We start from the raw sequence: 16,400 nt of genomic DNA on the forward strand, positions 1-16,400 counted from the left end.
TCTTTAATTTTTTTTCTTAGTGCAATCTACTCAGGAAGCACTGCTAGACTGTGTGATCATACCTTTATTTAATTTGCAATGCTTTTAATTCAGTGGCTGAATCACCTACTTGCACGAACTAAACACAAATTAAAAGTTCTTTATATACTAAGCCTATTAGACCCCATATGCACTTGGGAGAAAATTCGATAAAAAGTCACTTGTGCCAGTTATGGAGGTGGATAGATTTTCTTGAATGCCAGTTTTGTTCGCCTAGTTATCAGATATTTGGAAATCACCTAAAGCATTCTTTAGAATTTCTCCTTGATGTCCAGTTAGTTTCATGTTCTATGCTGATGGAATTTACAAAGATTTTTAAATTATACCTAGTACTGGAAGACAAAATCAGGACTCTCAACAGTGGATGCAAAGAATCTGGTCCCTACTATATGTATGTATATTTTAATATCAAAAGTGTGTAAGCTGGCCAGACCAAGTTTAACTGAAGATCTGTCTACCCTGATGTGCAGTCTCTGACAGTGGCCAACAGTGGATGCTTACAGTACATTATAAAAAAATATGAAATGGAAGAATGCAGCTAGAGACTTAAAGACCTGCACCAGAAATTTCATTTCCATCACTGTCTTTAACAACATCTTCAGAATAGGAATGGAAAATAAGTGTTTGCTTCTCCAGGTGTTCTGCAAAACTCACAGGGGTAGACAGGCGATCAGCTGTGCTCAGAATGCTGGTAAAGAGTTGTGCAGGAGCAGGTGATTGTGTACACCTGTCTCTTTGCAGCCTCCATCTAATGTGGTTTAGCAAGAGCCTCACACTATGTTTCCCAACATGGGCAAACCCTAAAAACCTTAGTTTTTGTCTTGGTAACTAACAGTGTCTTCAGAAGGATGGGCCTTCACACTTTTCTGAAAATTAGACTTCATTAAGGAGAGTCTCAAGTCACATGTGAAAAATTAATAGGTACTTTGGATGTTTCACCAAACTTCAGATGGCTGCACGGTTAAATCAGGTGCTGTGGATACTCACCCATAACCCCATTATTTCATTCTTGAGCCTTTTACTGAGGCTGAAGTCCTGTATTATTTATGGGCGAGGTAACTAGTCCGGCCTTGCTGCCTCTTTTCAGTGGATAATCAAGGATGTTACAATGTGTTCTCTCCTGGACTTTATGTATCTTAGAAACACTGTGAATATACACCAGAGACAGTGCTAAAATAGGGATTCTCTGTAAAGAACGAAGAAGCATGTGGAATTCATGAAGAACATTTCAAGAAGTGACATCTCAATTGTCTAGTTTTATGTTGGATCTACTGTCCAATTAAACAAAAAAAAAAAAAAAAGGAACCCAAACTGTTAGTTGGGTTGTTAATCAAGACTTTAGGCAAGACATTTTGGCATTTTGGTTATCTCTGCATAATAAAATAACATTGTTATGAAAGGCATCTCAAAATAAATCATCTACATGAGAGTATTGGAAATAAGTCTACAAGACCAAACAATTATTTATATAACCTTAGCCTCTTTTATCTCTCTGCTGTCAGGGAAGAGGTCAGTGCAGTTGTACAGCTTGGCTTTCTGTGGTGTATTCTGTCAATGGTAGATTATTATTTGAATACTGCACAGAAGTTGTAGGCATTCTTTGGTTCTCTCTACCTAACATTCTCTCCAACATAACGAAAAATAAATTGCTTAAAATTCCCAAAGGGAGATTTCCAGGCTATGAATATGAGCACTCATCAATTTAGAGCAAATGCCCATGTTACTATTCCTGTGTCTGCAGTTTCATTCCTTTTTCATTTAATAGTATTAATGGAAGCTGTGTGTGCTTTCTAGTACAGGATATTTGAACAGTGGAGCCAAATTGTCTGATTTCACGGCAAAGCTGAAATTGCATCCATTTGCCCTATCTCCCTTTCTTGTCCAAACATCAGATGTGAGCACAGCTTATAAATGAAAATATTTGATGATTCACAAGTCAGCAATGATGTTTTTCAGATTTGAATGTTGAATTTTGTCCTTAGCACTTTTCCTGGACTTTCCTGACTATTAAACTGTTGTTTGTACAGCTTGGCCTGGCCTCATCTAACCCTCACTTACCTCATGTCCAGCCAAGATGAGTGTGTCACTTCATTAATTCCTGTTCCTGGTTTTGCTTTCTGCTCTAGTTACCAAACAGTCCAGGAAATGTTTGAGAGTCTGGAAAGGGTAATGATGATGGAAAAGCCAGTGGCTTGCCTGCTATCTGTACATTTATTGCCTGTTGGACAATGGCTGTACATCCACAGGTCAAAAACTAAAGGCTGCTTACCACTGTTTAATAAATTTTCTCTGTGATTATTTATCTTTGGTGATAAATAGGTCTCTGGTTCACAAGACTTATCTCTGCATGGCCTTTTCAAAGACTGAGGAGAGCCTACGTCATAACTGATGAACTCTCTTTGTGGACAAAATTTTAGAACTGTCAACATGTATCAGTAGGGTTGGGTTCTCTGTTTCAGGAATAAAAATAGTTGAAATAAAAAAATTGCACCAATGTGGTATTTGTTAGAAAATAAAACCCTTTTGCATTCATCAGCTACAGCAACATCTAGGGCTTCTTGTCCATGCTTTCAAATAAAATGGAAAACATTGTCTGTACGTCCAAGCAAAACTGCATGGCAGGTACTTTGCACACTATGGAGACAGAATTGTTGTTAAGAAGCAGAGAAAGGCTGTGCCAGATTTCTGAGTTGTGCAACAAAATTGCCAACTGTTTTGGCACCTTGAAAATAGCTCCACATTTTCTGATTGTACAGTCCTGATGGAGAAGGCTTTTAGAGCTGTGAACTGTTTCAGGCAGTGCTTGTGTGTGCTCACATTTAGGATATCATCATTATTATCACAGGTTTAGTAAGGTTTAACTTAATGCAAGTGAGATGCTAAAACACAAATCTGTAACAAGGCTAAATTTTCATAACAGGAACAAAATGTGGATTGATCATCTTAAACTCTTGAATTGTAATAAAATTTGTAGCCTAGTAACTTTTATACCTTCTAGATGGTGCACAGAACTGAAAGGTGGTGGACAAAAATGAATTTAAGCTTTTTTTGCAAGACATTTCAGATTTTAAAAAAAAGGTATTGTAAATATTTGATTATTCAGTTTAGTCTTCTCAGATCTTTTTTAAGTGAATGTATGAAGTACATTAATGAGCTTAGTGTAAATGTAAATGGCTTAGTGTAGGGTCATCTCAACTAATTTTACTGTTTGTTTCCTAAAAATACTCACAGCTGTACAATAGACTCATGACAAAATTAACACCACTCTCCTGAAAACTTAAATCAAATACAAATCATTCATCTGTATCTAGGCTGGAGCACTGAAATATTTTTTTAAGAAATGTCTTAACAGCATAGAAAAGAGAAGGAAAGTAAAAATCCTCAGCACTATCTCTTGGACAAAAAGCAATGTAATGTGAAATTATTAATATTGGAAATCAGGCAACATGCTAGTATTAACAGATTACTCTTACCAGAGGTACTTTGGAGTCTTAATTATCATGAGTGTAAGGGACTTCTTTTTCATTGTTTTTTAGTGAATGAGCAATCCTTTCATTTTTCAGAGTATTTCAGCATTTCACACAATTCAGGTGTGTTACAACCTTTTTACCATTGTGTACGCCCTGCTAGACCAGATAAAAGCTTCTGCAGGTAGAAAAACTATATACAGCAAAACCAAGTGTAATGATTCTAAACCAAAGAAGGATCTGTGTTTTGATGAACCAAGTTATCACCCAGCCAGCTGCAGTTTACTGGGTGAGGAGTTATGGCCTTTATCCCTGTGAAGGACTGAGAGTGGACTCCTTGTGGGCTGCTCTTTACTGTTGTCTGTAAACCAAAATGCTGAGAGGCCTTCAGATCATGAAGGATGTTGTTTGCGAATGGTACGAATTCGTCTGCATCCAGGGAGCAGGTGTCAAAATAGGAGGCAGAGTTGGTTTCTTGGGCTTCCTAAGTATTGTGTCTGGCAGGGAACACAAGTTCATGGTTTCCCTGTGGATCATATTTAGAAGTAGCCGCATGACTTCAGTAAATATTGGAATGAAAGGCAGCCCTGAACAGATGATTCCCTCATTGCAGGGCACATCAGCAGTGTAAGGCAGAGCTGCTCTGCTCACAGACAGATTACTTGTGTGGGACTGTCCTGCCAGGTTTTGTAGGCTGGCAAAATTAATATCTGATATGCGTTTTGCACAGAGTAGAAAGTTTGACCAAGTGATACAGGATGACAGGAAGTGCTGTATTCAACAAATCTTGCTTGGTATAAGTCACATTATATTCCCCAGGATTAACCAGCATGGCAGAGTAGTTTCCAGCCAGAAGCCTGAGGTACAGGTGGGAAAAACAGTTTGAAAAGGTAAACCTGCTGTCAGAAGATGTAAATTTGCTGACGGAGTGTTTCCACTTCTGCTGGAAAACATACTAGTTACTCATATCCAGGAAGGTTGAAAATCATTGCTCTGCAGCCTCCCATGCTGTTTGTGGTCTTGGCTTTTTCAGCCTGAAACTGAAGTGTCAGTCTGCCAGGGACTAAGGAAACATGTGCTCTATGATACCAAGAAATCTTCCATTTGGCAGTGCACAGTCTGCCACTGACTGGTTCTGAAATGGGCAAGAAGCAACTTTCTCTTCCCCTACATGAAGGGCCACAAAAAAAAAAAAACGTTTATATTCATTATGAAGGGCCACAAAAAAAACCCGTTTATATTCATTAACTGATAGGTAATAAAGAAATTTACTTCAGAATTGAAGGCTGGGATTTTTTCCCCTTTCAGACATTTAGATAAGTAATCTGAGAATGAGATGCCTGCAGAGTCTGGGAAGAAAGTAGGTGAGTTATATCTGTATCAATGAGATAATTTTATTACTTGAAACATTTTCTCAAAATTGATAGGTGCATATTTGAATTTAAAGATCTAGGAACAACCTCCTGCCATGACTTACTGTAACAATTATCGTTAGGATGCATGCACACCAGCAGTGCCCGTAAAAACATAGAAATACTCTCCCGTTAGATGGCCGAGAACTTTGAAGATTTGCTGTAGAATCAAACATTTCCCATTATATTAAAAGAGGGAATTGGGGTGCAAATGGCTGTGATTTAGAAGTGGTGGGGAAAAAATGCTGTCAAATGTCATGTTTCACATTCATAACAGCTTGTGAACAGGAAACCTCTCTGCTTGAGCTTCTCGGGCATGGCAGCTACTAAATAAAGACAGACTCTAAAACTGTTACGTGCTCTGCAGGTATCCATCTTTATTTGGGTATCTCAATTGAACTTCAAAAAACTTGCAGCCAATCTGTTTAAATATCAATTAAGACAAATGTCAAGCTGCTCCAAGCTCTAATCAAGGGTTCAAGATGCTGAATGCAGGATTACAATCATTTTGGGTTTATCTAGGAAAAAAAAATCTATTTACTATAAAGGAAGCTGGAATGGTCCCAAATAAGTTTCCATTGTGCTAGTCAAGATGGCAGATGTCACACAGGGGTAATACTCAGATACATTAAGAGAACATAAAACATTCCTTAGGGAAAGAACTCTGCTTAATTATTTTTTCCTATAAATGATTCTAGCTCTCCAAAGGTTTCAGGCACCCAAAAGGTACTGTAGGTAAAAAGCTCTGTAAAACTCCAGGGTTAATGCAGTAGGAAGACTTGCCAATTAAGCAGTCAGAAACTCTTAAGGTGCTAAGTGAAGAGTGTTCCATATCACTTATTTGATCTCCTCCCCATTCCTGCTGCTGGGGTGTTATGTATGCCACCATATAGAGTATTTAGGTGGCTGGCAAGTGACACCAAATGTGTGCAGAACCTCAGCTTTCAGTTTGTAAGTTACCTTTTTTCCAATATTTTTGCATATTTCTTACTTCACTGTACTTCAGTGATAACTTTCCAGTGGCAAGGTCTGTGTGGACTGAGGCAGGAATATCTGCCTTGAACATCAGGTATCCTCAGAGAAGGAATCAAAGGGGTAGGTTCTTGTGCCTGTTGTCACTTTGATTGGCATATCAATGTCCAGCCACTAAAAATGTCCTTTCCACTCTTCGAACTCAGAGTTTAAATAAGGAGGGAAATGCACAGGAAAGAGAACAGTGATAGGAAATGGAGGAAGGGAAGGTGAATTTAAGAAAATGTAAGGAGGGGTGTCTCTAGACACCATATTTCTTATTGATGAATGAAGAATGGGATGGTTACTCACCAAAAATGTGAGATATAGCCATTCGGCTACTGTAGAAATTTTGCATTTTCATCATCTATTGCCTTGTTGCTTTTTCCAGTGTATGAGCTGAGTCAGCTGAAGTCAGCTTACAGCACTGGGTGCTTGATACTGTCTAGTCACTCGTGTCTTTAAATGTGGCTCTTTAATTCTCTCTGTATGATGCACAATATTTGAAGACCATTAACTAAAATTTGAAAAGTAGCAAGTGCTAAGCACACCTACATTTTCTACAGGTGATAAACTCAGTTCACTTACCTCTTCTCCTCCTTAGAGAAGGATTCGTGTCTGAAAGCTGGTTTTCCCCAACCAGTGAGGATGATTCCTGTGAGGCTACCTTTACCCTGTGTGACTTGAAAATTAGATTCATCCTTGCTGTACACAGTATAATAGTGGGAAAAAATTACAGACACAGGGCAAAATAGGGATCGTTAATAGTTGTCTCTGTGCTTTCTTTAAAACGATAAGTTAATAACTGTGGTTAGGAAAAAATTATTAAGCAATATTAAAATAATATTAAATTTTTAAAAGTCATATCTACAGACAGTGATAAATGTGATGATATCTCATCTGTCTTTCAGACATATCCTAAATACTTTTAGACAAGAGAGTTCTAAATCTGAAACTGTTCACACTTTAAAAATGTGTGTGTCTTGTTTAACCAGCTGGACATAGCTTTACATAGTTGGTTTGTATTCCATTTCACCCCACTTCTTTCAGACAATACTTTAGCAAGAGATAAAGCATGATGAACTTTGTGTTTAGCCATCACAGAAGGAAAGGAAACAAAACTGCTGCAGAATACTTGATCTTTTCTGGAAACTGGATGAAATGGCTTCCAGAAAAACAGCACAACAATACCACAGATTGTATCCAAATCATGTCCACTAAACTGGCATGGCCTTTTCATTTTATTGCCAGTTTAATACTGGGAAATAGGGGCTTGTGACATTTTTGAAGGAAGTTGTAAAATTGATTTTTTTTTTCTTTGTGGACGCACTAATGGGAAAAACATGGGAGAGGCAGTACCCATAATAGAAAGGCTCTTGAGGGATTTACACTGAAAAAACCTCATGTTAAACAACATATTGTACCTGTTCTTTTTCCTTCTCCACTGAGAAACATCCGGCTGCTCTTTCTGAATTTACCCTGCTCCCAGCCTGCCCACTCTTGACCTTGCCTCTTAGAGAAGCCCTAATGGCTATCAAATTTTACAGTTTTCTTTGGCACAAGCGTCTTGAAAACATCATAGCAACTTGAAAGCTGTAAAAACTGCACTCTGTGTTCCTCTGATTCATTAGATTGTAACATTTACAAGGTCGCAGCATCTAAAGAATAAAGATGTTAACATTTATGAGTCAAAAAATAAAGTATTGCAGGAAGGGCCATATGTAACAAATAATTTGTTTTATAGAAAAAGTGATTTAACAAGCATTTCGTGGAAAGATATTTTCAAAAATGGATTTTTTTTCTGGAGGTGAAGGAGTTTTTTGGAGTAGAAATATTGAGAGTCTTGGTATGTCAATATATTCTCATAAAATTTAGACTTGGAGTAGATGATGAATTCCAGTGCCACAAAACAGATGGAAATGCTATTTCATCAGGTCAGATTTAGTGAAATTAATAATTGATCACATTTTCCCACCCAATTCTTCATACTTTGGTCATATTTTGCAAATTTTAAGAGTAGAGCAGACTTGAAATGTGTGGAAATGTGCTGATGCTAAAGTCTTTGTAAGAATCTAACGTGTTTAGTAATATTGCTTAGGTTGGGTGTCCCTGAGAGCTGAACTTCTGGCAAATTTCACCTGCACTTTATCAGAATGGTCTTTAACCTATGTTTGAGCTTTTATTCTGGCCTTTGGATCTGGAACTGGTTCCCTTCTTAAGGAAAGTGCAACTTGATGTGGGAAATACAAATGCCTTAGGTTCAGGTTGTCCAGAGTGTGATGTATATCTGCTGAATGTATATTAAATGTAGACTCTGACAAAGAATATATATTAAAATGTGACTATTCCCATGTAATTTTTACTTATTTTCATGGCTTTTGCAGTCTCAAACCCAATTATGAAGAAGAAAAAGCTGCTGATCTGACTGTGACCCAGGACTTGAACTTGTTTGTAATTTGTGTCAGTGTGCATGTAACTTCACTTCTGCTTGTTTCCTTTAAAGCAGTGGAGTCAATGCTACATTGCTGTTTGCTCTGAATTAGAAATGGGAACAAAAAATTTCAGTGCTGATCCTGTCGTACGTATCTCTCTACTATGAATCCCAGAAAATATGTCTTCCTGGCTTCACTAAGCCAGTGGCAAAAATTGTAGAATTGGATTTTCATCTCAGGCTGTTTTATCCTTGGATTTTACAAGGTTACTTTCTTTCACAAGCATCTGAGATCAAGCTTGCATGAAGCTATGCAGTGAGGAAGACAGTTCTGCACTGTAAATCTTCTTAGTTGTGTAGGATTTAGAACCTAGGGATGGGCCTTTTTTCCCTGTATTTTTCTGTGAATATGAGGATAGTGCATTAGCTCTAGGAGGAACAGTGGCCAAAACTCGATAAAGAATCAATAACATTTTTTGAAAGCTCTTAGTAGAGAAGCCATAAAAGTGAAAAATATTACTACATGGAAATATGGGCTCCAGCACCTTGCAGTGTTCTTTGCTGCATAAGGGTTGTGGAAAAGCAGGCAAGATGCTTCTGTTGCAGAACTGTAGGAGGGCATTTTTTAGCAGAAGCCAACTGATAAAAGAGAATTTTGCATCTGGTGTGCTTTGCCTTTGGTAGGGGCTAGCAGCAACCCCTTTTAAAGCAAGAAGGTAAAACACAGTTTCTTTCATGTCAAGTTTGTAAGGGCAATGTTATTTACTGTCTCCACAGTGCCTTTTTGGCAGTATTTTGCTTAAAGCAATTAGATAAAAGAAGATGAATATCAAAATTTTCTTTCTTTAGATACTGGAGAAATACATGGCTTCAGGCATCAAGATGTACTTACAAAGATTTTAATATTTCTTTTTCTAACTATTTAATGGATCCAGCTTCTTTATGAGAAATTCTACATCTGCATTATATACCTGCACAATCGCCTTTGTTTGTGGTTCTGTAAATTAGAAGTTGATGTGGGCAGACAGCTTTCTTTGGCTATTTGTTTTAAAATGTTCAAGCACATAAATTACTCCATTCAAAGTCAATTGAAGTTTTTGTTTACTAAATTAGCTCCAGATCTTGCCCTTATATTGCTAGTCAAGAAATACTTTAAAATGGACACAGATTTTGTTCAGTCCCATGCCAACTTTGAACATCTTCTGTTGCATTGTGAGTGTTGGGATCTGTGGCCTTGACAGATGCCAAGATAAAAATTGTGTCAATGCACACTTTCCCATTTTCTACAGAAATCTGTGGAATTCAACACTAAACACTGAATTTGGCTCATTGACTTCCAGGCCTCAGTCATTCTTCCTTTTGCATGTTAATAGCCATAAGGCTTCTTGTGACAGTTTAGCTGTGACACTCATCCAAAATTCATCAAATCCATGCAGGCATTTGCTTTGATTTCACTAGCTGTGCCCACGATGATCTGTATCTGTGCTGACAAAGTTTATTGCATGTGTTGGAACACACATTTTTGGACATTCAGGAACTTAATTAATTTCAAGTGATGCAATGAAGAGTGAGAATTAATTTTTCTGGAGGTAGACTTTTTACTTACTTGGCATAAATTCTGTTCCACCTTCTAGGAGAGCTAGTTACTGCTTGGAAAAGATGATTAGCACTCAGTCAATTAATGACAGTGCTGAAAATGTTCAGACAAAATGGGAACCAGGCATTTTGCAACTTCCTCGGTTTTTTTACAGTTTGGTTTGTTCTTGTGGACATTAGTTATTGCATGCTGATGTGTCTTCTATTCTCTGCTGTAACAGAAAGCTGAAATACTGTGATATGGGAAGCAAAAGAGTTTGATTCTTGTTTTATTTTGAACATTTCATAGTTATATGTGCTTCTGGAAGAGACGCTTCTCTGCAGGGCGGCGTTGTGAGGCTTATGAGAGTTCCATCTCTTTGTGGCAGAATACACAAATTAAACCAATCATGGGGCAGCATCAATTTCATCTCTAATAATGAAAGAAGAATTGACCCCATTATGTATAAGGGAAATACAAGTCCCATCAAACTAAAAAGAATCAGATTACTCAAAACAAATTCAGATTCTCTTCCTATAACTGAAATACAAGGACTGTAAATTAGACCACATCCTCATGGTAACACATCTTCAGATACTTGTCTAGAGTATTTTTTAGAAGTTCTTAGATGCTTGCATTGCATAATAACTGCAGTCTCATAGAGTGAGTGTTCTTTAAGTAACACCACTGCTCCTTGAGGAGGGCAGTAGAAGAGCATGGCTGTGTACCCTAGGGATGTGCTCAAAGAGTTATTTCCAGATGGCAACAAAGAGATTCACCTCTGCTTTCCAGAAAGAATTAGGATGGAGTTTCCAAGCCTCTTTCACTTTGATAAATAGCTGAACCACTACAGTTACTAGTACACCCAAGTAAGCAAGTTTCTTTTTACCTCTTCTTTCCTGATCATTTTTACTTTAAACCTTTTGAAACAAGCAGGGGATTTTTGAGATTTTTATGAACCAGTTCCAGAAAGAGATGATCAAAATTATTTTACCAGCATCTGAGGATGTCCTTACATCGAGCCCTGGGATTGGGAGGTGCTGTATTTTTTGAGTACACTAGGCTCAAATGGGTTCTTGGCAGGTTGTGTCAGTACTGAAAATGTCTCTACACCTTCTTAATCATTTTGATGCATTTAATTCTTGTCTGAGACTACCACAATTCCTGCCATTTTAGTACCACATGGATTTAATTTCTCTTGGAGTGGAAATACCACAATTCTCTTTTAAGGTGATTTCTTCACTAAATACCCCAAGAGTTCCCCATCTGAACAGCTGCAATTTAAGGAATTGAAAACTTTATAAATATTTTGCCAGTGTAGACAAAACTTCGGGTTTCTCTTTGAGAAACCTTGCATATTCATCAGTAGATGCACCTGCATCCATCACAATTTCATGGCTGAGTACCCACATTTTTCCTCTTGGTTTTGGTTTTTGTTTTTGTTATGGTAATTCCTCCATGATGAAAGACAATATTAAGAGATCAAATGCCAGAAATGCTAAGGATAGTTGAAGCTATAAAATTAGCAGGGAAAGCAGTGGTGTTTAGAGTTGAGGTTTTGATTAACACCCAATTCTATCAATTATAGGAAAAAAAGAATGATAGGATATGACATACTCAAAAGGAAATGAACACAGATGGCCCCTGCGAATTTTGAGGCTTATAATAGACAAAATGAAGAGCAAAGCTGCAGGTTTTATGTGATTGAATGTACTCCTATTACTTTTACTCTATGTGAAGCTTACTAAGGAAGCTGTATTCTGGCATGTCAGATGTAGTATTCTGTCCATAAATTACAGCTGTTGTGCACTGAGGCATTCTTTAAAGAATGTCTTCCTCCAGGAAAGAGAAGACGGAGTCGTGGTCACATTGCTTGAATTTCTCTTGGTAGTTGGAGCTTCAAAAATGTTCAACATTTGGACTTTGTAGGCTTTGTGCATGTTTTTGTGAGGTTTTCTTATTTGGGTTTTTTTTTGTTTGTTTGGGTTTTTACTGGGGAGAGAGGAGTTGGGGGGGGGTTTTTGTTTGTTTTTGCTTTGGTTTTTTTGGACCTGTAAATACACCAGTCTTAGCCCCTTGATTTTTTTGCTAGCCATGCTGGAGATAGAAATTCCAATCAGCCTGCCAGGTGAAGTTTTTAAATAGTTACTTGGGTTTTGGAGGGAAGAAACACAAAAAACCCCACAATGTGGCTCTGAAAATGAGTTAGAATGTTTGGTTCCACTTCTAGTTTTTTACAGCTATTGGGGTGCAAAAGGGAGAAATAATATTCTAATCCTTTTGCAATATTAATTGTGACTTGAACTCCTAAGGGAATGAGATGAAAAGTATCTGTTTCTTTTGCTATTTTTGTGGTTTCTGTCTCTGTTGCATTACCTTTTCCATAACTCGAGCATTTGTATTGCATCATTACTTTGTGCTGCTTTCTAAAATATTATATAAGGGGCAGTCATTCAAAAGGCTTCACATTTCTTCAGTATTTTTTGTCCCTTTTGAAAGCTCTCCCACTGCTTGTTTAAACAAATAGTACTGTTTGGTTCATTGTTTGAAAAAAAAATGGAATTAATTGCTCAACCCTTGGCAGTCTGATGCTGAGGAACATAACAGGTGGTAACGGCTTCTTCTGAATGCCCTCTTCTGAAAAGACTCATTGCTGGATAAAAGTTAAGAACAAACCTTGAAATGAAGATGCCATTTTTTCTGAGTGTCCTGAGGGGAACACCTGAGACACCTGACATCAAAATCCTGTTAGATGCTTTTTGAGTATTGACTTAGCCTGTTAAAACATGGCATTACTGTAGAGCTCTCTTTTTGTCTCTGTAGCCTGTAGGGAACAACAAGAAGTTTCTGGAAATATTCATGAGTGGCTGTGGAAGGTGCAACTTTCTGCTGAGTGGAAAGCAGACTGTAACATTTTGGGAATATGCACCCAGGCACACGGAGCTGTGGCCTAATCAGAGCAGCTTCTCAGAGACTGCATTGCAGGTTGTTTGGGATGAGCACTTGACTTGCTCATTCTTGTTTTCAATAAAAATCATAGATTTCTCTTTTTGCTCTCATAGTGGACTTGGAAGGTAGAGCACAACCACAGGCTGTGCTGAGTGGGCACTTGTACAGCTCATGGATGGAAATTGTTAGTAAAGAATGAGAACCTTCAGAAAAAGAGCAGTGCTTTAAAGACTAGGAAATCTACCTTTAAGCAGCAGCTTGTATTTTGGTTTGGAAGATCATTTCTCCAGCTTCCTATTTCTGGTATTGCTATGGTGCCAAATGCTAAGTTACAAAATAGCCAGCTGGTTTTGCAAATAAAGCCAAGCCTGTCATTCCCTTTTCAAGCTGCTGAGAAGGTTGTACAAGGGGAAATTCAAAGCTGTTGAAGACAGGTGGATGGAGACTTGGAAAATTCTGAATTTAAGCTAGATTTCTGGGAGAGGCCAACATGAGGGAGAAGACTTGCAACAGAACTTGGGAAAAGCCTGTCCCTGCTCTCACAGATTGTGTGAGGAGGGACAAACCCAGCCATTCTCAATCCAAGCACCAGAAGTGGTGAAGGCACGGAGTGGCTGAGTCTGAGGTGGCTCTTCAGACAGGTCTGATTTTGCCCAAACCACCTTGTCCTCTTTGGATTCCATCTGGGTATTATACCAGGTAGCAAGAGCTTTTCGTGGAGTGCTTTTAAAAGGTGAAAAAAAAGAGAGAGAAAATCTATGTGAACATTAACCTAATTCAGAAAAATGTCAATCACCTCTGCAATGGAAGGCACATTTGAAATGGAATGCTGGGGTAACTCTGATATTCTAACAGGGGGTTTTCTAAAATAAAAACTTTATCTGTTTATCATGTTCTGCCTAACTTAGGGAGATTAGCTGTGGTTTTTGGTCTAGCAGAACACAAATTTAGAGCTGATACGTATCAAGCCATGAGGCTATCTTTAATTATTTATGTATTTTTAGTTGGTTGATGCACACCACTTAATTATTCAGAAGAGTGACTGTGATACTGATGTTCCATGTATAAGCCAAAATACTGTTTGTAGAAAGAAGAAAGTTTGCTTTTTCTAGAATGGGTGATTTTTTATTTTTTGTATGAGGGAGGGAAGATCATGGCAGGATTGTTTGTAATTGAAGCAGAATCCATCTCTCATCTTTTATGATCCTCTTTAAGATACAGACCAGTGTAAAAAAAACCCAAAACAACTCTATCATATCTTCTGAGGAGAAAATACTGACATTTTTGTCGTTCTGATTGCATGTGATTAATACAGAAGATTATAGTTTATTTGTTATAAAAGGCATACTTTTGTCTCATGCCATATTAATACTATGCTTCTCATAGTTGTTACAAGTCAAAGGGTTCATTCATTCTTTGCTTAATTATATTGAAGCCAGAAAATAAAAACTACATTTTAAATATAAAGTGTAGCAAAATCAAGTGTTCCTTTTTTCATTTTTGACAGCATATTATTGTTTACTGCAATGATACTCCAATTATTTTGTGAAAGAGTGTTCTATACATTGGCTTGCTGCTTTTCAGGCAAATATGACCCTGATATATTCAGTCCCTGACCACGTGTTGAAGTAGGCAAAATGAGCCTAAAAGAAAGATTAAGGATGGGCATATTTGAAAAAACATGCTCAGTTGGAGAATTTTTCTGTATTGTTAGAATTCTTTTTTTACAAAAGCTTTTTTTCTCTCCTCTTGTGTTTTAGATATCGACGAGTGTGAAAATGACTTCTACAATGGGGGTTGTGTCCACGAGTGTATCAACATTCCAGGCAACTACAGGTGCACATGCTATGATGGATTCATGTTAGCCCACGATGGCCACAACTGTCTTGGTAAGTGGTGAACGCAAGAAACTTTCATTTCATGGCCGTGCCAAGAAGGCCTGATCTGTTTTCTGCATTTTATCATCTGGCACATCTTCAGAAAAGACTTGATCCAGGTCACAATGAATACATTCAAACGTGTGTGTTGGCCCCAGTGTGGTTTAGGTCACTCTTAATCTCAACATGCTCAAAGCAGAATGCCCATGTTTAATATTGCTGAGGAAAACCCTGACCCCCAAAGCCTGTGATGGATGCTTGGGCTTCTTCTTCAAGAAAAGTAATCTGTTAAATATATTAAATATACTGAGATATATTTTGTCTGTTTCTTCCAACTTTTGTCATCCCAGTCATATCTTTAGAGCTTTCCCTCCCCTTTTTCCCCTTTTCAGGCAGTACAGTTCTGGGATATGGTGTATGAACATAAATTATGGAATGTTAGAAGTACAAGTAAGCCAGGGAAGAATACTTGGACAATGAAACAGGGCAGAAGAAACACTAATCACTAATAACTGGAGGGACACTGTCCACTGACTGTGAAAGCCCAGTGCAGGATTTTCATTGCTTCAGCAGTCTGAGGATTTAGGGATCTGTATTTTTGATTCATGGCCATTGCTCTGGTTCAAATAGGGTGGGTTTGTCCTAGAGTTACATAGGTGTATGTTCTTATTATGAAATTCCTCAAACCAGTTGCCTGGAAATGCCTACACTGCTATGTCCAGTTTCCTATAGCTTCTTACTTGTTGGTCATTTTTTGCTTAGAGACTCTATCTCACTATTCCCAATATAAATGCAATGACCACATTTTGGTACAGTCCTAAGTTAATTTCAATGTGATGTTTATAAAACAGTGTGTAAAAGGGATATTTTTCTCTGGGTCAGCAGCAGCTCCACTTTAATAAAAACTGAGATATTTTCAATGAAATTCAATAAATGAAGCAGCAAACCAGAAATATTGAAGTCCAGTATCACCAGTCTGCACTAACTGAAGATATGAAAGAACTAGGATTTCAGGGCAAGGATTTGATTAGCCTTTCAGTAGATGTATTTTGTATTGCATTTATTTTCAAACAGAGTAATATTTGTTCAGATGGATTATATATCCTGACCATTGACAGGGGTTTTTACTCAAACTTCCAAATTTCATTTGTAATAGAACAGACTAGAATAGATTTATTTGCCTCAGCCTGACGTGGTCAAATGATTAATGGTGCAAGAGGTATTTCTCATACAAAGAGAAGCCAGACATTAATTTAAAAAATTAAGAAAAGCTCTATTTATTCCAATATTCATAAATTCTTACTAAAACAGAACACAGACATAATCAAATAGTTCAAGTATTTGGAATTCAAATAACTGTGCATATGTGTTGTTTCAAACAGCTTGCTAGTTTCAACTTTGCCCAAACAACTCCCATTATAGTAGGGAAAAAACCTTTTTGAACAATGAACAGCAAAAGGAGTGACCTGATCAATGATGAGCCATTGAGGAGATCTGTGGGATTTTTTTTGGACCTGCTGTCTATGTTATTGCTCTCTGGTCATGAAATGAAGAGGCTAAATCTACAGAGATAGTCACACTTCTAATTACATTTTCATTATTTTATATCCAGCCACTTAGGTTTTTTTGTGGTTTTTT

At 37.6% G+C, this 16,400-nt stretch overlaps 1 protein-coding gene across 1 annotated transcript in view; it reads left to right on the forward strand.

Annotated features, from left to right (window-relative positions):
- SCUBE1 (signal peptide, CUB domain and EGF like domain containing 1) overlaps window positions 1-16,400 on the forward strand; it is a 194,894-nt gene that overhangs the window by 16,125 nt on the left and 162,369 nt on the right. Inside the window, exon 3 of the mRNA XM_059472548.1 lies at window positions 14,646-14,774. Within this exon, the coding sequence (XP_059328531.1) occupies window positions 14,646-14,774 (129 nt within the window). The remainder of the gene's footprint in view (window positions 1-14,645; window positions 14,775-16,400) is intronic.

Source organism: Ammospiza nelsoni, chromosome 5 (genome assembly GCF_027579445.1).
Source record: "Ammospiza nelsoni isolate bAmmNel1 chromosome 5, bAmmNel1.pri, whole genome shotgun sequence".
In the NCBI taxonomy this organism is placed as follows: Eukaryota; Metazoa; Chordata; class Aves; order Passeriformes; family Passerellidae; genus Ammospiza; species Ammospiza nelsoni.